Raw genomic sequence first — 23,316 nt, 5'->3', positions numbered from 1 at the left:
TGCAACCGATTCTGAAACGCGTTTGGGCTGTCAGGTTTCGTCTTGTTTCTAAAAAATTTCGGTTAATATGCACGGAGTGGCTTTTTGTACAGTGAAGGTTGAGTAGAAATGGTAAACTAAGGCTATTTACGCATTGTCTAATTGAAGATAAATAGCAGTTATGCTGACTAAATCATAAACTGTAACACCTGTTTTCCATGCGCGATATTTAACCGAGCGAGCAAATCCGCTTCAGACCTCAACATGTAAACACGACAGCGAAAAACGGTTAGCGAAATTCGGTTTTCGTCTTTCTGAAGATGTGTCCCATACAAACGTAGTTACAGATTCTACGTCTGTCGTTCTAACTGAATAAGCAATATTGAACACAGGATGTGCAGAGATTGTTTTTCCATCGGTTTTGCAAGACTTTTCATTAGGCAAAACAATATAACTGATATCTGGTTCCACTGAGTGTTCCAAGTTACTGTAATGCAATACCTGTGGCGTCTCTTCGTCCGTTTAATTCGGTAGTTTCTTTGTTTTTACCTGCTGCTTATCTTTATTTTCAGCTGTTTCATCAGATAAACGTTTGCATTTCATTTTACTATCTATGGGGTAGTCATCCCTGTTCAAGGTCTTGTGATTTGTTGTCTTCATTCTGGTTAATCAGAGGCACAGCCTCACTTAAATCTGCGTACCATGGCTCCTGTGTTGCGAATTCGTCGTTGTTCGCCATAATTTTGAATGGCAGCCTTCACCGTACTATCCACTGTCTATTATATCAATGTTTGCTGATGGGAGTGAAACATCACGAAAAGCACCATTGTGTAAGGCAGCTGGCTTTAGAAGTTAGAAACTTATTTCGCAAAGCAAAAAAATACCGAGCAATGTAAACACCAAATTCTTCGTAAGTTGCTAGGTCAGAGATGGTAGATTACATGTGAAATCTTTGGAGAAACAAGTATTTGTGTGCCAGACAGTGTTGCCAATTTAGCTGGTAATAGCGACTTTTGCCTTCGTCTTAGCAACCAAAAAACAAAAAGGGCAAAAAAACTTTTTAGCGAAAAAATTATTTAGCGACTTATCTGGCTACTTTTGGAGTACTGACGACTTTTGAAGTACAAATCAAAACTATTTTGGGCCAGTATTTTCATTAACAAAACTAAGATTTTAACTATAGAATGGGTACTACACTGACTTTATTCTGGATTTACTAAGTTATATTAAGTTCTTAGCAGATGATGTAGCATTGTTCAGCATTTAGTAAAACTGAATGTGGGAATTGCCTACAGAGTAAGAAAACCTTAACTATAGAACAATTCATTATTCATTACCCACTAGCCTGTTATCATTGATAGCGTATCGATCTATAATTCTTCAAGTTTTGAACTCCCTTTATTTTTGGAATTGACAAAAAACATACTTAATATTAAGTATAATAAAATACATTTCTGTCCAGCAGCCTCTAATTTTTCGAAATGTTAACTCAAAGTCAAATTATTACCACATGCACAGTGGTAACGCAAAAACAATTCGGTGGGGGTATCTCAGACATTATTACGTTTTAAACAATGAACGATAGGACTGATATCGAGTTACCGAGTGAGTAGATCGTTTCATGACCTCTAGTTCGCCTGAGTTTTAATGTATTTTCAGTGATTATAAATTGGTAAAACCTATGTTGTGGTGGCTTACATAATGAATTTACCGCAGAAGAAGAAGCACTACGCTCAAAAATATCGGGATGCGTGGGAAGCAGAACCTGAATTCAATGGATGGCTGAAACCAGTCGTTGGAGACTTATCCAAGGCAAGATGTCAAATATGTGCAAGAGAGTTTTATGCTAAATTGTGTGATATTAGAAAGCATTCGCGAAGTATTAAGCATAAACAAAAAATTGATTTTTTAAGAAACACCAACCACCTTACCTGTGAAAATTTTTCCCAAAAATTACAGTTAGAATAACAAGCAGAGTGGAAGGCGCCCTTTCTTTATTTATTGCTGAACATTGTTGTATTTTAGCTGTAGAACATTTAGGAATACTGTGCAAGAAGGTGTTTTCCGGTGATGAGGGCGCTAAAAACAAGCAATTACATCGTACAAAGTGCACTAACATTATAACTGAAGTTTTGGCTCCATATTTTACACAATCATTGGTTGAAGCTACAGGTAACCAAAAATACAGTGTACTAATAGATGAATCCACAGATGTATCAATGTGTAAAATGCTAGGTATCATTATACGGTACTATAGTGTAAACAACCAAATCATTAGATCAGCATTTCTCAAACTCGCTGTAGTAGAAACTGCAGATGCACGAAATCTGGCTGCTGTTCTTTTGAATTCTTTGAAAGATCTCAAACTTCCAATCGCTAATATGGTAGGAATTAGCACAGATGATGGTTCTGCAATGGTTGGAATAAACAACGGGCTTTTCGAACAACACAAGAGAGAATATGGTTAGAAGCATTTGGTATTGATCCGTTGCATTTGTCACTCTCTTCAGCTTGTAGTTTCGCACGCCTCAGTGAATACCATACCTAGAAACATAGAGTTTCTTGTACGGGAAACCTACAATTGGTTCTGCATTTCACCCAAAAGACAAGAGGAATATGAAAAGGTTTATGAGACAATAAAGTGTGGAAATCAGCCACTAAAAATTTGGAAGGTCTGTGCAACACGTTAGCTTTCAATTGAACCAGCAATACGAAGAATTCTGGAGCAGTGGGAAGAACTAAAGCTACTTTTTCACTTGCCATGGTTCAAGACAATTGTTACACAACCGATCTTTTGTACAAGATGTATTGTGACAACTCAAATCATCTTTACATGCTTTTCCTTAAACTTGCTTTAAAAGACGTACAAATAGCAATAAAAGCTTTTGAAGGAGAAGACAATGACCCCACTAAATTACTAGATACACTCGTATTTCTCATGCAGTCACTCGGACAAAACATAGTTTTTCCAACTGTTGATTTGTTGACAACACCAGTTCCAAGCGAATGTATGTACGCAAATTCGAACCATGGCTTTTTGTTTAAACAGAAATTGTCCAAGTCAGGTTTATTTGAAGAAGAGATGCATTCAGTTTAGTCTGAAACTCATAAAAGAAATTCAACAAAGACTGCCAATTAACGATACGACCCTGAAAAAAATGTCAATGCAGAATGTTGAAGAAACACTAAAAGTGAACAAAAATAATGCTGTAGCGGATGTAGCCAAAGAACTGGGTTTTAGTGGCGATTTCATAGACGGTATGCTGCAAGAATGGCATAATATCAACTTCATTAGGTGGAATAACACTACTAACACTGTTCGATTTTGGAGTGAGGTTTTGCAGTATAAAAATGCCCCAGGGGAGAATCCTTTTTCTTTGATTTCACAGCTAGCAATGACTGTTCTATGCCTACCGCATTCAAATGCAGAAGTGGAGAGAATATTCAGTTCTATGAACGTTATGAAAACTAAACAACGTAACAAGATTATCGTTAAAGACAATTAATGCTTTGATCATATTGAGAGACCAGCTGAAGAAACAAAATAAAGATTGTGCATCTTTTGACATACCGTCAGACGTATTGGAGCTTATTGGAATGAACAAAAGTTACTCTTTTGCGACAAAACCAGTCGAACTACAACATCATCTTTTGAGCGACGTTCAACCCTCTACATCAACTACAGTTCTGTCAGAGCATGAAACAGAAGAGTTACTCGATCTTCTGAGTGACGACGATGAATAGCTCACATACCGGTATGTATATATTTTGTAACCTAATTTGAGTTCTTGCTTTCTTTTGTTACAAATATAGTTGTATATTTCTAGTATATTTGACTACTGTGATTGAAACAACAATTTATGTATTGCGTCAATTGTGATAACATGTTTAATTAAACGTTAGCGTATTTTGCATGTATGTTGTTGCAAGCGATGCATCATTTAATTAAGACAGTATAGCAATTACGTATGAGACAATTTTTATTAATATTTTATTACATCCCCCTCCCCCCTGGCTTATTGCACCATTCACAGCACGAAATTTTCAGTACACCCCTAGTAAAATCAGTTTTAGCGACTTTTGATATTGAATCTAGCGACTCGGGTTTTTTAAAGTTGGCAACACTGGTGCCAGATGTAAGCGACGACAGTGGAGTGCATGTAAACAACATGGTTGCTTATTTAAATTTTTCCGGCGAATTGTGAATGTAATACTCTGTAACCAATGGAAGATTATGTAGAATATTTGTGGCGTTCAGCGGACAGTCTTCCACAGACAGGCACGGAAAATACGAAAGTTCGCTCATATTTATTGTAAGTAGGCATTATTTATTAGCGGTACCTTGTACCTAAAAGTCACTCATCTGTTTGACTAAACAGTAATACGACACACTTGACTTTGTTAACCAAGAAAATACAGCGATAACATTTATACAATATTTATTTCCGTTATTTTTGCACCTTTATTTATTGCGTAACTTTTAATGTGTTGAAAAAATAGCCTCCGGCATTCTTATGTTGATTGGCTTATGAAAATTATAATAATACTCTTATATCCGACGTAACTGTTGTGTCAAACACTATTCGGCCGGCTTTTCGTAACGTCCGTTCCTGTGGGTGCACATTTCATACAGCTTAGAAATAATCAGTCATTCCGTCGTATTCCTTTCCAAAAATGTTGTGGTCTGGTTTTACTCTGGATAATCAGTTAGCCGTTGCATAAAACCTAGCATCAATTGTAAATACGCGACCTCAACATGACAGTGCCTACACAGTCAAAATGAGCAGACTAATTTCCTGCTGCGGAAGATTCCAGCTGTATCCCTGTTTTGATGATGGCTTATTATTATTCTTACACAGGATCATCAACTATTTAAAAAATAAAATTGATGAGCGTAATATTCACTTAGTTATGAGAAAGTACAGAGTGCTATGTACTAATGAACACCAACAAGCGAAGATCAGTAACAAATGTATGCACCACCTGGCTTTGAATTAATTACAAGTTTCTGCAGGCAAAAAGATGAATGATGAAGCGGCATTGATAAACGTTAGTACTGGCGCACATTTGCAATATAATTCCTAGTGTTAATCAGCACTGTATAGAAAATACACTGGGAGCAACTGCAGTGTTACTGCTCAAAGTAAAAATTATTATTGTATCATTATACTGTACACCATATTTTGATACTGAAGCATTTTCACATTTCTGTGAGAAAATCATAATATATTTGTAAAAAATGATTTAGGCCTAATTATGGTATATTAATTTTTGGTGATTTATATATTAACAGAAGATGGTTTTCTTAATACCTATGCAAAGATCACATGACCTTTATTGCATTAATGATAATTCACCTAGAACAACTTTCCTGTCTTGGTATTTTAGTCATGAATGTTTAGCAAAACTGGTCTGAGCCTGAATGTTTCACTATCTGTTTTTAAGAGACCACAAGGGTAAATTCAAAAGAGAAGTTCCTGTACCACACTGCATCAAAGTGAAGTGTATTAGACTTCTGGGTGATGAGAACATAGATTATTATGTAGACACTGTTAGAGATCAATCCAAATTCTCATCTTGATGATAAATTTACATTATTTATCAATTTACTTGCAGATAACCTTATAACTTGTTGACCTAAAGAAGTATAAAAATATGAAGCAAAGCCAGGAAACGTGAGCTCCCACTTGTACATAAATTTTTCACATGTGACCTGCAAAGAATTAAAACTCTTAGTGATGATTTCTTATAACAAATTGAAAAATTGTGAAGCAAAGAAAGTCAAATACATATAGTTAATAAGCAAATATAGGTCACAAATCACATTAGCCACATGGGAGGTGGATAATGATTACATCAGTATCTCTCAAAACAAATCTAAAGCCACTTTAAATGTTTTCAAGACCCAACTAATTAGAATTAAGATTGGCAAAAATACTTCCTCTGATTCTGTTATCTCTCTAGACGTTTCAGTACTTTCTTCATTAATGTCTGTGATTCAAGCAATACTGCTGCAGATGAAAAAACCGTATATTAGACCTCATCCTGAATGCTGGGTATGATAGCAACTTCCTTCAACGATTTGAACACATTGTTCCTGCCTTTCGGTAGAGAGAGGTTAAAGTAAGCAATAGCAAAGTAACTCACTCAGTCAAGACATTTATGGTCTCTCCAACACAATGATAAAAAACATAGCACACCTACTACTTTCCTAATTAACTTGATATTTAGTAGTGGCCATTTCACTTCATCCTTAAAAATGTCAATTCTTACACCTCTACTCAGAAAAGGTGACAAGTCATGTCCTAATAATTGCCACCCAGCCCTCTCTTCTACTCACCCTTCAAAAGTAATAGAGTATTGGGTGCAGCTCCAAATCTATTTATTCATTAATCTGTGAACAAGTAACATTCAGAGTGGCTCATAATATGGTTTCACGACCAGTTTGTCAATGGTGAAAGCAACTGAAGGTATATATAACAAAGAGAAAGAACTCTATAGAATATGATTACAAGATTATTAGTGACTGTCTGGAGAATGCCACATTGTTTGGATATTTAGGAGTAATACAAAGAAGGGATATGTGGTGAAATGATCACTTGAGATCAGCATGAGAAATGGCGAATGAAAAACTTAAATTTGCTGGAAGGATTCTGGTAACATGTGAGTGCACTTGTGAAGCAAATTATGTACAATATGTGAATATGGTTCCAGTGTTTTGATTCATTGTCAAATAAGAGTGACAGTTGTGATTTGATGAATCAGAAGAAAGCCTACACTGCTAGGCTCATAATAGGATTGGAATAGCCCACATGAAAGTGAAACAGAAATGCTCAAGGATTTAAATGGGAATCCTTGGAAAAAAAAAACAAAATATGAGGGAAGATTGAAAAGTAACACACAGTAATTGAAAACACGGAAGCGTCCGATCCCGCCCGTCTGCTTTGACCCGTGACGTCACAAATATGGCGGAAACAACCGTAAACCACGATTCCAATATGGTGCATATAAAGTCGTTATGTACACAAAAATACATCGAAAAACAAACACACACACTTCCAACAAAAAGCCCTATGACACAAACAGGACAAGTGCGGAAAATGGTGGGGTTTTTGGGTGGGGACAAACTAAATATAAACAAATTTAGACACCCACCCCCATACAAAACCACACAAAATGACGAAAAAAACCGACATCACAAAACTCCGCAAATACCACTAAACACAATATTATCTGGAATCGGACATTTCCCTTGACCTATATAGCTCAACAGCAGCTCCCAATCCCAAAAATTAGGATCAAACACTTCCCTTGGCCTATATAGCTCAACAGTAGCTCCCGATCCCATAAATTAGGATGAAACGCTTTCCTTGATCTATGTAGCTCAAAAACGTCTCCCGATACCAATACCAACATTCACAGCCACACATTTCAATATAACACTTCCCTAGACCCCAACACATACACTAAAAACAAAAAAATAAAAACTTACCACAAAAAAAGTTCCGGCGCCACAAACTAGGTTGGCCACCACAATCTCTCTCTCTCTCTCTCTCTCTCTCTCTCTCTCTCTCTCTCTCTCTCTCTCTCTCTCTCACACACACACACACACACACACACACACACACACACACACACACACACACACACACACAAACCAATGAAAAAATACTCAACTAAAAGAAAGACCCGACCCACCCACACCTCAACAACCACCCCCCAACCAACCCAACCCCCCCCCCTTCATCCCAAAATAAAAAACCCATAAACAAAAACCAAATGAAACATAAAAAAATCTGTCACACACTACAACTCAACAAAAACTTCAACAAAATAGATCCTCCACAACTAAAACACAAATCAACACACTCCCTCCCCCCCTTTCACAAACATGAAATAAGCCAACCACCCCACCCTGAGCCGCACCCACCCACCTACCCAAGCCACCCTAACTAACCACTTTTGGCCTATAAATTTTTCTAACAGCCCTTAAAAAAACCCGAAAAACTCAGTAGCCCTCAGGGACACTCTTCTGCCAACAGTACTCATCTAAATGAGACTGAAGGTTGGAAGAGCGCCTCTTTCCCCTCCCAAGAACTGACTTAACAGCCCCCCCACATCCCCTCTACTGCATTTGTGCAAGCCCCTGTCTCATAATTTTTGAACTCTAAGCTATGGTTAACAACTAAATGATGGAATCCCCTCTCACCCAACCCCCCCATATGAAGAAAATGCATCTGAAACTACTGTGGACCCCAGTTCTATGTACTCCTCAATTAACCCCACTAATTCCGCCATAGACCTCCCTTCCACAACCCTAAAAACACATTCAGAACACCCACTCCCCGGAACAACAGCCCCCCCACCTCCCCCACACCCAGACACCAACCACAGACTTACCCCTCCCATACTTCCTTTTCCCAAACTGCGACTTGTCCACCTCCACAACAACCCCATGCTCCCCTCCCCCTCCCCCCCCGCCTCCCCCCCCCCCTAGCTTCCCCCGGTACTTAAGGAACTCGGAACACACTTCACGGCAAAAAGAAAACCATTCAAGCACACTCCTCTCACTCACACCAGTCTCAAGCGCGCAAAAACTGTGTGGGGATCTATAACAAAAATAATAAGTCACCATTACAATCTCGCGCATGGCCAACCTAGACTTCTCGAACCAGTAATCATGCCGTATGGAATGCCAAATGTCATCTTTTCGACAGCGCCACATATAACCGTCCCTGGTTTGAGATGCCGGAACTGTAGCCAACTCCATTTCCTCACAACAAATAGAGCACTTCACAACCTCGGTAATTAAACCGAAAAGCTGCAAAAACTTTATCAGTTCCAAAGGAGTGTTCCCCATCATATCCCTCAGATGCGCACTGTTAATTTTATCTGTCTGATCCATTCCTGAACAAAAACAACAACCAATTAATTTTACTAAAATTACCACACAATGTACAGCGAACAACACTAAATTAACCTTCACACAAAACCACAAAATTGTTAACTCACTGAAACGACTTCCACTACAAACATAGCCTACACTCAAACAATTCTAGATAATGAGCAAGAGCAAACTGAGCCCATTACACCACGCAAACCCTGAACATACCACCAGAGGGCACAACAAATCACAACACAATGACATCTACAAACACACCATACTCACAAACCAAGCTCCGCACCGTCATGACGTCACACACCACAACACCCTTACGTCACGGGTCAAAGCCGACGCGTGGGATTGGACGCTTCTGTCAACCCCAGTAATTTTATTACCAAAAAGTTGAATAGGTAATGAAACAAAAAAATCACAAATGAACTTACATCTTTTGCCTACTTTTTTACATAGTCACCAACATTCTCAACAAATTATTGCCATCGTTTTATCAGTTTCAATACGCCCTGTTGGTAGAAGTCCATTTGGTTGGAGTATAGCCACCTGTGGACTGCCAATTTCACTTCTGCATCTGTCGTCAGCCTGGAATTTCCTCATGGGATCAAACAGATGAAAATTCAGCAGTGCAAGTTCAAGATTCTGGAGCACCTCCCAACCAAATTTGGCAGTTTTCTCACAAATAGGAACAGCAACATGGGGGGTGAGCATTGTCATGAAGAAGTTTGACACCGTCAGCATTTATGTTGGGGTGTTTATCGTGAAGGGCACGACGCAGCTTAACAAAAGCTTTAATGAAGCCTGCAGCATTCATAGTGGTCCACCAATGACACGCCATGCATATCCTATAGCACTGTCACAAGCACTTCGCAGCAGATTGAGTCACCGTGAATTTTTTTGTATCCAACCAGCATGTTTCCACTCCATAGAGGGCTGCCTGGTGTCAGATAAGTAGTGGTAGGCCCACGACTCATCACCAGTGATGATTTCTTTCAGAATGTCATGCCCTTCTGCAGAGTAAAGTGTTAAGTGATCCAAGCTTGTCATCATTTGCTTGTGGCTATCTGTCAGGTTCTAATGCACCCATTGAGCACCAACTTTATGAAATTTCAGTGTGTTGTGAACAGTATCATACCTCCCACCGTAGGATACTTTGAACTGCTGCAATAAGATTTGCAATTCCACATGCCAGTCATTTGAAATTGCTGCCACAATGGCTCTGACATTCAGTGAGGTTGCAGCAGTTACCAGTTACCTGGAGTGTGGGGAATCACTAAGATTCACACGGCCCTCTTGGAAGAATGTACACCACCTGGAGACATTGCTATGGTCCATTCAGTTGTCCCCATACATGCCATGCATGTTCCTGTGCACTTCATTAGGTTTATGCCCTTTGGCCCACAAATATTGATCTACATTTTACTGTTATTCACAAGTTGACAACAGTAACATATGCTCCATGCTTGTTTCGTAGTTTGGGCTTTTCACGCTAGAGTTGTACATGAAAACAAGATACCCTTTGTAGCGCAAACTTCAATTGTAAGGTATTGAAATTTCAACATTCCAGCTGCAAGAACAGGAGTAAAAAACTACTGCGTGATACTTTTCAATTCTCCCATGTGATTAACAAGGAATGCTGGTGAGTAAATTTAATAAACCTATATTTGGGAAAGACTGCATGTTGATTCTGCTGCCATCTACATCTGTGTGATTACTCTACTATTCACAATATAGTGCCTGGCAGAGGGTTCAGTGAACCACCTGTCTCTCTAGCGTTCCACTCTCGAATGGTGTGCGGGAGAAACGAGCACTTAAATTTCCTGTGTGAGCCCTGATTTCTCTTATTTTATTGTGATGATCCTTTCTTCCTACATAGGTGGGTGCCAACAGAATGTTTTCACAATCAGATGAGAAAACTGATGATTGAAATTTCATGAGACGATCCCGTCGCAACAAAAATCACCTTTGTTTTAGTGATTGCCACTCCAATTCACGTACCACGTCTGTGGCACTGTCACCCCTACATAATACAAAATGAACTGCCCTTCTTTGAACTTTTTCGATGTCATCTGTCAGTCCCACCTGATACGGATCCCACAACACACAGCAGTACTCCAGAATAGGGTGACAAGCAAGGTGTAAGCTGTCTCTTTAGTAGACCTGTTGCACCTTTTAAGTGTTCTGCCAATGAATCGCAGTCTTTAGTTTGCCCTACCCGCAATACTACCGATGTGATCATTCCAATTTAGGTTATTTGTAATTGTAATCCCTAAGTATGAACTTACAGCCTTCAGGTTTGTGTGAATTACCACGTAATTGAAATTTAGTGGATTTCTTTTAGTACTCATATGAATAACTTCACACTTTTCTTTATTCAAGGTCAATTGCCACTGTACACACCAAACAGATATCGTATCTAAATCATTTTGCAATGCATTTTGGCCATCAGATGACTTTTGTTGTTGTTGTGGTCTTCAGTCGTGAGACTGGTTTGATGCAGCTCTCCATGCTACTCTATCCTGTGCAAGCTTCATCTCCCAGCACCTACTGCAGCCTATATCCTTCTGAATCTGCATAGTGTATTCATCTCTTGGTCTCCCTCTACGATTTTTACCCTCCACGCTGCCCTTCATTACTAAATTGGTGATCCCTTGATGCCTCAAAACATGACCTACCAACTGATCCCTTCTTCTAGTCAAGTTGTGCCACAAACTCCTCTTCTCCCCAATTCTATTCAATACCTCCTCATTAGTTATGTGATCTACCCATCTAATCTTCAGCATTCTTATGCAGCACCACATTTCGAAAGCTTCTATTCTCTTCTTGTCTAAACTATTTATCTTCCATGTTTCACTTCAATTCATGGCCACACTCCGTACAAATACTTTCAGTAACAACTTCCTGACACTTAAATCTATACTCGATATTAACAAATTTCTCTTCTTCAGAAACGCTTTACTTTCCATTGCCAGTCTACATTTTATATCCTCTCTACTTCGACCATCATCAGTTATTTTTCTCCCCATATAGCACAACTCTTTTACTACTTTAAGTGTCTCATTTCCTAATCTAATTCCCTCAGCATCACCTGCCTTAATTCGACTACATTCCATTATCCTCGTTTTGCTTTTGTTGATGTTCATCTTATATCCTAGTTTCAAGAGACTGTCAATTCCGTTCAGCTGCTCTTCCAAGTCCTTTGCTGTCTCTGACAGAATTACAATGTCATCGGTGAACCTCAATGTTTTTATTTCTTCTCCCTGGATTTTAATACCTACTCCGAATTTTTCTTTTGTTTCCTTTACTGCTTGCTCAATATACAGATTGAATAGCATCAGGGAGAGGCTACAACCCTGTCTCACTCCCTTGCCAACCGCTGCTTCCCTTTCATGCCCCTCGACTCTTATAACTGCCATCTGCTTTCTGTACAAATTGTTAATAGCCTTTCGCTCCCTGTATTTTACCCCTGCCACCTTCAGGATTTGAAAGAGAGTATTCCAGTCAACATTGTCAAAAGCTTTCTCTAAGTCTACAAATGCTAGAAATATAAGTTTGCCTTTCCTTTATCTTTCTTCTAAGATAAGTCGTAGGGTCAGTATTGCCCCACATGTTCCAGCATTTCTACAGAATCCAAACTGATCTTCCCCGAGGTCGGCTTCTACCAGTTTTTCCATTTGTCTGTAAAGAATTCGCATGAGTATTTTGCAGCTGTGACGTATTAAACTGATAGTTTGGTAATTTTCACATCTGTCAACACCTGCTTTCTTTGGGATTGGAATTATTATATTCTTCTTGAAGTCTGAGGGAATTTCGCCTGTCTGATACATCTTGCTCACCAGATGGTAGAGTTATGTCAGGACTGGCTCTCCCAAGGCTGTCAGTAGTTCTAATGGAATGTTGTCTACTTCCGAGGCCTTGTTTCGACTCAGGTCTTTCAGTGCTCTGTCAAACTATTCACGCAGTATTGTATCTCCCATTTCATCTTCATCTACATCCATTTCCATAATATTGTCCCCATGTACATCACCTTGTATAGAGCCTCTATATACTCCTTCCACCTTTCTGCCTTCCCTTCTTTGCTTAGAACTGGATTTCCATCTGAGCTCTTGATATTCATACAAGTGGCTCTCTTTTCTCCAAAAGTCTCTTTAATTTTCCTGTAGGCAGTATCTATCTTACCCCTAGTGAGATAAGCCTCTACATCCTTGCATTTGTCTTCTAGCCATCCCTGCTTAGCCATTTTGCACTTCCTGTCGATCTCATTTTTGAGACATTTGTATTCCTTTTTGCATGCTTCATTTTCTGTGTTTATATATTTTCTCCTTTCATCAAAAAAATTCAATATTTCTCTTGTTACCCAAGGATTTCTGCTAGCCCTCGTCTTTTAACCTACTTGATCCTCTGCTGCCTTCACTACTTCATCCCTCAGAGCTACCCATTCTTCTTCTACTGTATTTCTTTTCCCCATCCCTGTCAATTGTTCCCTTATGCTCTCCCTGAAACTCTGTACAACCTCTTGTTCTTTCAGTTTATTCAGGTCCCATCTCTTTAAATTCCCACCTTTTTGCAGTATCTTCAGTTTTAATTTACAGTTCATAACCAATAGATTGTGGGCATAGTCTACAACTGCCCCTGGAAATGTCTTACAATTTAAAACCTGGTTTCCAAATCTCTGTCTTACCATTATATAATCTATCTGAAACCTTCTAGTATCTCCAGGGTTCTTCCATGTATACAACCTTATTTCATGATTCTTGAACCAAGTGTTAGCTATGATTAAGTTGTGCTCTGTGCAAAATTCTACCAGGCGGCTTCCTCTTTCATTTCTTCGCCCTAATCCATATTCACCTACTATGTTTCCTTCTCTTCCTTTTCCTACTGTTGAATTCCAGTCACCCATGACTATTACATTTTTGTCTCCCTTCACTACCTGAATAATTTCTTTTATCTCATCATATATTTCATCAATTTCTTCATCATCTGCAGAGCTAGTTGGCATGTAAACTTGTACTACTGTAGTAGGCATGGGCTTCGTGTCTGTCTTGGCCACAATAACGCGTTCACTATGCTGTTTGTAGTAGCTTACCCGCACTCCTATTTTTTTATTCATTATGAAACCTACTCCTGCCTTACCCCTATTTGATTTTGTATTTATAACCCTGTATTCGCCTGACCAAAAGTCTTGTTCCTCCTGCCACCGAACTTCACTAATTCCCACTATATCTATCTTTAACTTATCCATTTCTGTTTTTAAGTTTTCTAACCTCCCTGCCCGATTAAGTGATCTGACATTCCACGCTCCGATCCATAGAATGCCAGTTTTCTTTCTCCTGATAACGATGTCCTCATGAGTAGTCCCTGCCCAGAGATCCGAATGGGACACTATTTTACCTCCGGAATATAAGAAAATGCCATTATCATTTAATCATACAGTAAAACTGAATGCCTTCGGGAAAAATTGCGGCTGTAGTATCCCCTTGCTTTCAGCCGTTCACAGTACCACAACAGCAAGGCCATTTTGGTTAGCGTTACAAGGCCAGATCAGTCAATCATCCAGACTGTTGCCCCTGCAACTACTGAAAAGGCTGCTGCCCCTCTTCAGGAACCACACATTTGTTTGGCCTCTCAACAGATGCCCCTCCGTTGTGGTTGCACCTACGGTATGGCTATATGTATTGTTGAGGCACGCAAGCCTCCCCACCAACGGCAAGGTCCATGGTTCATGGGGGGGCAGGTGACTTTACAAGATGGTAAATGACAGCGTCATCTGCAAACAATCTAAGAGGGCTACTCAGATTGTCTCCTACGTACTTAATACAGATCAGGAACAATAGAGGGCCTGTAACACTTCCTTGGGGAACACCTGATATTACTTCTGTTTTACTTGATTATTTTCCATCTATTACTATGAACTGTGACCTGTCTGACAGGAAATCATGAATCCAGTCAGGACAACTAAGGCAATATTCCATAGGCATGAAGTTTGGTTAGAAGACATTTGTGAGGAACTGTGTCAAAAACTTTCTGGAAATCTAAAAATATGGAATCAATTTGACATCCCCTGTCGATAGCACTCATCACTTCATGCGTATAAAGAGCTTGTTGTGTTTCACAAGAACGATATTTTCTGAATTTGTGCTGACTCTGTGTCAATAAATCATTTTCTTCGAGGTAATTCATAATGTTTGCACACAGTATATGTTCCAGAACCCTGCTGCAAATCGACATTAGTGATATGGGCCTGTAACTCAGCAGATTACTCCTATTTCCCTTTTTTGGTATTGATGTGGCTTGAGCAGTTTTCCAGTCTTTAGGTGCGGATCTTTCTGTGAGCAAGTAGTTGTATACAATTGCTAAATATGGAGCTATTGTATCAGCACTCTGAAAGGAACCTGGCTGGTATACAATCTGGTCCAGACGCCTTGCCTTTATTTAGTGATTTAAGCTACTTTGCTACACTGAGAATATCTACTTCTATGATTCTCATCTTGGCAGTTGTTCTTGATTGGAATTCGGGAATATTTACTTCATCTTCTTTGGTGAAAGAGTTTTGGAAAACCGTGTTTATTAACTCTGCTTTTGTGGCAGTGTCATCAGTGACTTCACCATTGTTATAAGTGAAGTTATTGATTGCATCTTGCCACCAGTGTGCTTTATGTATTACCAGAATCTCTTTGGGTTTTCTGCCAGATTCCAAGACAGAGTTTTGTTGTGGAAATTATTATAAGCATCTCACATTGAAGTATGCGCTATCTTTCGAACTTCTGCAAAACTTTGCCAATCTTGGGATTTTGCGTTCTTTTAAATTTGGCAAGCTTTTTTCGTTGCTTCTGCAACAGCGATCTGACCCATTTTGTGTACCATGGGGGACAGTACCATCACTTATTAATTTATGTGGTATAGGCTATATCTCTCAATTGCTGTCGATACTATCTCTTTGAAATCATTCCACATCTTTTCTACACTTATATGATCAGAATGGAAGGAGAGGAAACTGTCTCTTAAAAAGGTGTTAAGAGAATTTTTATCATTTTTTCAAATAGATGTACTTTGCATTTCTTTTTAATGGTTGAGGGTGTTATGCTATTCAGCCTAGCACCAGCTGCCTTGTGGTCGCTAATCCCTGTAACAGTCATGATACTCCCTATTTGTCCAGGATTATTTGTTGTTAAGAGGTCAGGTATGCTTTCTCAACCATTTATGCTTAGAGTGATCTCATGAACTAAGTGTTCAAAACAATTTTCTGCGAAAACATTCAGTACAGTTTCAGATGATGTTTTACACCTGCCGCCGGCTTTAAACGTGTAATTTTTCCAGCCTATGAGGGTAGATTGAAGTCATCACCAACTATAAATGTATCATTAGAGTACCTATTTGAAATGAAACTAAAGTTTTTTTTTAACTGTTCAGCAACTATATCTTCTGAGTCTGGAGGTCAGTAAAACAATCCAATTAATAGTTTAGTCTGATTGTCAAGTGTATTCTCTACCTACACTATTTTGCAGGAACTATCTACTTCAATTTCGCTACAAAGTAAACTATTTCTGACAGCAGTAAACCCTCCTCCTCCAACTGTATTTAATCTATCCTTTCTGAACACTGTTAGGTTTGAAAAAATTTTGGCTGAACTTATTTCGACGTTTAGCCAGCTTTCCATACCTATAACTATTTGAGCTTCAGTGCTTTCTGTTAGGTCTTGGAGCTCTGGTTCTATCCCAGCACAGCTACGACAATTTACAAATACAATACCAATCATCTTTACAACTACCTTACTATGTTTTACCTGCTCCCTTTTATACAGACATCCTTTCCGTGGTTTCCTGAGACCCTCTAACCTAAAAAACCATCCAGGCCCTTCCACACAGCCCCCGCTACCTGTGTAACCACTTCATGTGTGTAGTGGACTCCTGACCTATTAAGTGGAACCTGGAAACCCATCACCCGATAGCGCAAGTTTAAGAATCTGCAGCCTACACGGTCATAGAACTGCTTGAGCCTCTGATTCAGACCCTCCACTGGGCTCTGCACCATAGGACCACAGTTGGTTCTATTGATGGTGCTGCAGATGGTGAGCTCCGCCTTACCCTTGCAAGCAAGACTGGCAGTCTTTACCATTTCCGCTAGTCGAATCTCCTCCGATCCAAAGTGACATATGGCATTGGTACCAGCATGAGCCACCACCTGCTGTTGGCTACAAATTGTACTCTTCATGGCATCTGGAAGCACCCTTTCCATACATCTGGGATGGCTCCTCCCAGCATGCACACAGACGGCACACTGGCTTCCTTCCCCTCCGTGGCACCCATGTTCCTAAGGGGCCATATCATTATATATCTTGCATAGGGAGCATAAAAATAAGAGAAGAGAAAGATTAGGGCATGTAAAGAGACAGTCAGTTTTCTCCGCATAAATTAGAAATGTAATAGGGCTGTTTTTCACAGGAAATATCCTCTGCCAAGCACCAAACAGTGGTTTGGAGAGTACATGTGTATATGGGGAAAGGTGACAATTGTTTAAAGTACTAGACTCACATTTAAGATAAGTGTTGCTCATCCTGATTTTATTTTCCCATTATTTTAGCACTTTAGTGAGTACTGTGATGGTTTCTTTCAAAGGGTGATGATCAGTTTCCTGCCTGACCCTTACCCAATGAAAGATTGTGCTCAGCCTGTAATAATGTCTTTGTTGATGGGGTATTAAACCCCAATTTTCATCTTTCTTTTCTAATATTTAGCTTTACTTCACAGTATGCTTTTAGATCATAAGTTGTAATTTTTGTTTTTGACACTTTATTTCTTTATTTCCTTTTCAGATCTCTTTGCAAGGAAATTTTAGCAAAGGAAGGTCTTGAACCACCAAGCAAATTCTTTGGTGGATATACAATATGTAAATTTTGTTTAAATCATTGGAAATCAGGACGATTTACAGTTAGAATTCTTCCTAGGGTAGTTCCTGGTAAACGAATGAAGAAAATAATTCGAAAAAAGCTCTCAGATACAATATCTCTGAACAAGCATGAGCTGCGTCTCTTTGAAAGATATGAAAAGAGCAACACCAATAAATTGGTAAGGTAGTAGTTGTTTGATATTTATCTATAATGCTTGCTGTAGGAGAAGAATCCAACTTGTGCTTGGTGAAACAAGTGCCAGTGTTACGTCTACTGTCTTTCATAGTGTGCTCTGTGACAGGTTTATGTTATGTTAACTGTGTAAGAACTCTGTCCTTTTATCCAACTTGTCATCCACTAATATAAAAAGATTACTGTATTTCTCACACCATTCACTGAAGTTTTCAATCAACCTTGTAACATCCTGAACTGCCCTCTTGCCTTTACTCAACTCATTTTGATGCAGTCGGTTTCATATCTTTGTGGTTTCCACTGCAGAGAAAATTTCCCAATGTAATCTTTTATTGTTACCCTTTCATAATCTATCATAAGACAGATTACATCAAAGGAAGACTTGTCTGCTGCCAACTTCAGTGGCTTTATAACTTATCGTAAGACATATTACATCAAAGGAGGAATTGTCTGCTACCAACTTCAGTACCACAGAACGTGTTTTATGTCATTTGCATTACCCCAGCCTGTAAAAGTTACATAAAGGACTCCCCTCGAATTTTTCAGTATGGCGCAGCTGTAAGCATTAGGCTTACAACCGATCAGTTTGTTACCACAACCAGATATTGTTTTTCCACATTTGTTGGCTTCGCCAACTCACAACCAAAGCGTCACCTTCCAACCTAACCTAGGCCTCAGGCTGCCACATTTTAAACCCCTCCCCAACCACCCACGCCCCCCAGCCTCCATTTGGTCTACTTGCTTTTATTGTTTCCGTAACTTTCTTTTTCACACTTACCATTTACTGCCATCATTTTTCATGTAAATTTTCCATTCTGTCATACTTATTTTCTTTTTCACTTCCTTTCCAATGGTATAGTAAAAGCTATTTGCTCCCTATTATTTTCCTCATTCAATTTTGGATTCTGCTACCAGTTTGGTTTTATCTAAGTCTGTCCATTCAGTTGATCATTGTAGCACCTCTGATTTATTGACTGGCCTTCTCTACTACTTATAGTTTCAAGTTTTCAAAACTCTTCTGTTACCAGCATTTCATTGTTGATTGCTACTTCATAGTGCTTTCCTATGTACTTCCTAACCCAGAGTTGAGGGAACCGTAAGTAATCAATGACTAATGTTTTTTTTTTTTTTTCCCCCTCCACAGTCTTTCTCACTTTTTTTTCCAATACAGGAACCCAAATATCAGCAGTGTTGTGACTTGGTTGTTCATGTCTCTCTCTGTCGTTGCTCAGAAGTGGTTTAAAACTCCAGCAGTTTAGGATAGTGAGGAATTCAATTTTGTAAAAGAGCCCTATTTAAGAATGTTAAAAATCAGTCGTTTCTGCCAGGATTGTGATTGTTGGCCTTTATTTGCAAACTGAAATCTCTGTCTTATACATCTTGCCACAAGCTTACAGTTATTATGATATGAGATTTCTAACTGTTCTGGGTCCAATTGATTTACTCAAAATGTGACAAAAAATCACTAGCATTACTTTGTGTTGTCTAGTATATTCGACTAAGTGAAGTAATCTTCGAAGATTCTGTGGATAAGATGCTCACATTGTACCAATGTGATCAGAAAAATGTTTTCCTGTCACTGTTGTATTCTTTGTTTCTAAGAATAGTAGCCCTATCTTCATTTTTTGTGCAACAATCGGCTTTCCTTTATCTTTCATTATTATAAGCTCATGGTTTCACTCGCTGTTCCTATCAACAAACAACATTATGTGGACAATTTGAAAGGTAACATGCCAGTGTTAAAGATTCAAAAACAGAATTACTTTTGACGATACTTTGTGCACCACCCTGTAATTTCTCACCTAATTTATGGCATGCATTCCTTTTATATTCCATTTCTACTCTGTGGTTTGCTTGTCGTATGACAGTTAGCTATCTGCCACACACATATATCTACCTGTCCCGGTCTTACAGAGAAATTTTCTAAGCCTATGCATTAAAACTATAAAGTTCATTATGTCCACTGTGTGGTGAAGTAACTGTGCTACTGATGTTTTTACCCTCATTTATATTGTGTCATGTGCCAGGTGTTCTGATGGGATGTAATTCAAATCTGTTGATGATCAAGATCAACTTAGGCTCTGTCATCGAATAATGCAAATCTTAGAGAAAGACAAAAGTGTTCTTGACAACTTGCCTGTTTGTAATTCCTTGTTCAGATAATTTATTCCCATAAATAGCAAAACATGTTGTTCACCTTGATTTATGATATCTTACTTAGATGCTGGACAGCTATAGGATTGGAAGTATATACTTGTCACAAATGTATATGCAGAACTTATTAGATTGTGCCGTGTTGTATACAGTCTTTTAATTAGAAATAATGTCCCATTAATTTTTACACATTTAGCTGGTATCATTTGACACAGCGTCTCACTGTGCTGAGTATTCTCAGAACAAACGCAATGTGCTTGCAATGAGTTAATATTACTAGCAGCATTGTTCCCTTTCACAATGTGGTCCATCATAAAATTCTCCTCATTTCACATCAACTAGTGGAAGTATTCCAACTTATTCATTTATTTATGTAAGTACTTTCATGCTCAATGGACCATTTGCATGATAAATCATAATGATGTGGAATGATCATTTTACATTCACATCGGAAATAAATGTGCCTATGTGTTGAAAATTTATAGGTTTTTTATTTTATTTTTTAAAAATGTTCAGAGGTAAGTAGTTCTTCCCCTCCACATTTTACAAGTTACAATAATAGTTACTCTTCTACAGAATAAAAGGAGTCATCGAGGAGAAACATTTTTCAGTTTATTTTCAAATTTTACTTTACTGTCTTTCAGACACTGGATAAGCGGTTAAAAATTTCAGTTGAACCAGAGTGCACTTCTTTTTGTGCTAAATACAACCTTAATGCAGAGTAATGAATGTCATTTTTCTTTCTGGTGTTGTAATTCTGCATTATTCCTATCAAACTGCGCTGGATTTTATATGGCAAATTTCATGAGGGAATAAATATATTGTGAAGCTGTAGTCAAAACGCCCAACTCTTTAATCATATGTGTACAAGATAATTGTGGGCATGCAGCACATATTATTCTTACAGCATGTTTTTGAACAGCAAAGACTTTCTTTCTTAAGGATGAGTAACCCTGAACATTATTCCATGTGACATTATTGGATGAAAATGAGCAAAATGTGTCAATTTACTGATTTGTTTCTCCCCGAGATTTGCTATGATTCCAAGTGCAAATGTGGCTGAACTAAATGTACATTCTCCAGTTTAAACCTAAGAAGTTTGAAATGTCCACCCTATTTATTATTTCTTCACTATGTGTTAAACTTACCATTTGTGTACTACCCCAAACTAAATATGGTGAGTCTTTTCAAAGTTGAGGATGAGGCTATTTGCAGAAAACCACTCAATTGTCCTTTTAAGAACATTCTGTACCATTTCTTCTGTTTAACTATGTACGCTTGGATTGATTACGATTTTAGTGTCATCTGCAAAAAGAGATTATTCTGCTTATTGTATATTAAACAGAAGATCGTTTACATGTATGAGGAACAATAGTGAACCTAAGATTGAGCCAAGGGAACCCGATATGTGATTTCTTCCACATCAGAATAATGTCTCTGGACTACATTTGTTGAATTACTAAGTACAACTTTCTGCATTCTTTTGGCTAGATAAGGTGTCATCCATTGATTTGCTATACCATTAATCCCAGGAAACCTCAATTTATCTAGGAGAATACAGGGATCTCATGGTTAAATGCCTTAGATAGGTTGCAGAAAATACCAACCACTGCAATTTTATTATTTGATACTTTTAAAATTTTTACCTTCAGTACTGTACCATTTCAGAATAATGTTTACAAGGATGGTTGTACTGAATCCTGAATTAAGTCCAGTATCCAAACTAAATTTCTCTGCCAGATCTATATGTTGCTTCCTGTTTTTCTTTCATACTTAACTAAAATGGTTCCATATCTGCAGTGCAGGACTGGCATAATAAGCATCTTGGCTATACCTGTGTATGACTCTGTCTTTTTCTTTTTTCATCTCGGCTATAAATCTGTTGAACAAACGACCCAGCATTTCACATCTGATCCAAAACCATCCTACATTCAAGAGGATACTGTAGTTTTTGCTGCTGTTACATTACATTAACACTTGTTCCGTAGATTGTGAATACGACATTCGGTAATGATGTTTGATGTGTCAGCTTAACATAAATTTTCTTTGTGCAGAAATTCTTTTTCCTATTTCATATCTAAAAAAATTATCTAATCTTTTGCAATTGCTATTTCATATCAAAAAATTCATATGTTGAATAAAAGGAGTTGTCATTCAGAAATTCTTTTAATTTGTTTTTAAATGCTGGTTGGCTGTCTGTTAGACTTTCAATGCTCTTTGGTAGATGACCAAAGATTTTTGTGGTAGCATAATTCATCCCTTTCTGTGCTAAAGTCATATTTAACCCAGAATAGTGACGATCGTCCTTTCTTCTAGTGTTGTAGCTACGCACTTTGCTATTATTTTTGAATTGAGATGGTTTATTAATAACAAATATTCATAAGTGAATATATGTATTGTGAAGGTACTGTGAATATCCCAAGTTATTTAAATAAATGTCTGCAAGGTGATCTTGGGTGGGCTCCAGCTATTATTCTGATTACATGCTGTTGTGCAATGAATACTTTTTTCCTTAATGATGAATTAGTAGTCTAAGTTCCTGATATGTTTATCACCAAAATTTGCAGTAACCTTAATAGCATAAGCAGCAGAACCTAAATGTTTCAGCAGATTGTCAATGTGTTTCTTACAGTTCAATTTCTCATTGATATGTACACCCAGGAATTTTTGAATATTCTGCCTTAGGAACTGACTTCTGTTCAAAATCTATATTTATCAATGATGTTATGCCATTTACTGTACAGAACTGTATATAGTGTGTTTTCTCAAAATTTAGTGTGTCCATTTGCAGTGAATCTCTTAATAATTTTTTGAAAGACATTATTTTCAATTCTTGTTTGTTGGGTGTGATTACTATACTTATATCAGCAGCAAAAAGAACTAGCTCTACATCTTCATGAATACAGAGTGGCAAGTCATCAAAATATATTAAGAACAGTAAAGGACCCAAGACTAAACCCTATGGGACTCCATTCTTGATAGCTCCCCAGTTAGTGGACTCTGCTGATTTTTGCAGACTGTGTGTACTGTTAATTTCAACCTTCTGCATTCTTCCAATTAAATACGAATTAAATCATTTGTTTACTGTCCCACTCAAAGCACCAATCTTATGCTTATCTAGAAGAATTTCATGATTCACACAGTCAGAAGCCTTTGAGATATTACAAAAAATCCCAATTGATGCTGTTCGATTATTCAGAGTATTTAA

General features: G+C 38.2%; 1 protein-coding gene across 1 annotated transcript in view; it reads left to right on the top strand.

Moving 5' to 3' along the window:
• Positions 1 to 4,118: 4,118 nt before the first annotated feature.
• LOC126457754 (uncharacterized) overlaps positions 4,119 to 23,316 on the top strand; it is a 34,363-nt gene continuing 15,165 nt past the window's right edge. Inside the window, exons 1-2 of the mRNA XM_050094310.1 lie at positions 4,119 to 4,292; positions 17,688 to 17,940. Of these exons, the coding sequence (XP_049950267.1) occupies positions 4,204 to 4,292; positions 17,688 to 17,940 (342 nt within the window). The 5' untranslated portion in view covers positions 4,119 to 4,203. The remainder of the gene's footprint in view (positions 4,293 to 17,687; positions 17,941 to 23,316) is intronic.

This window comes from Schistocerca serialis, chromosome 2 (assembly GCF_023864345.2).
Source record: "Schistocerca serialis cubense isolate TAMUIC-IGC-003099 chromosome 2, iqSchSeri2.2, whole genome shotgun sequence".
NCBI classification, from domain to species: domain Eukaryota; kingdom Metazoa; phylum Arthropoda; class Insecta; order Orthoptera; family Acrididae; genus Schistocerca; species Schistocerca serialis.
This window is presented reverse-complemented; position numbering and strand designations above follow the sequence as displayed.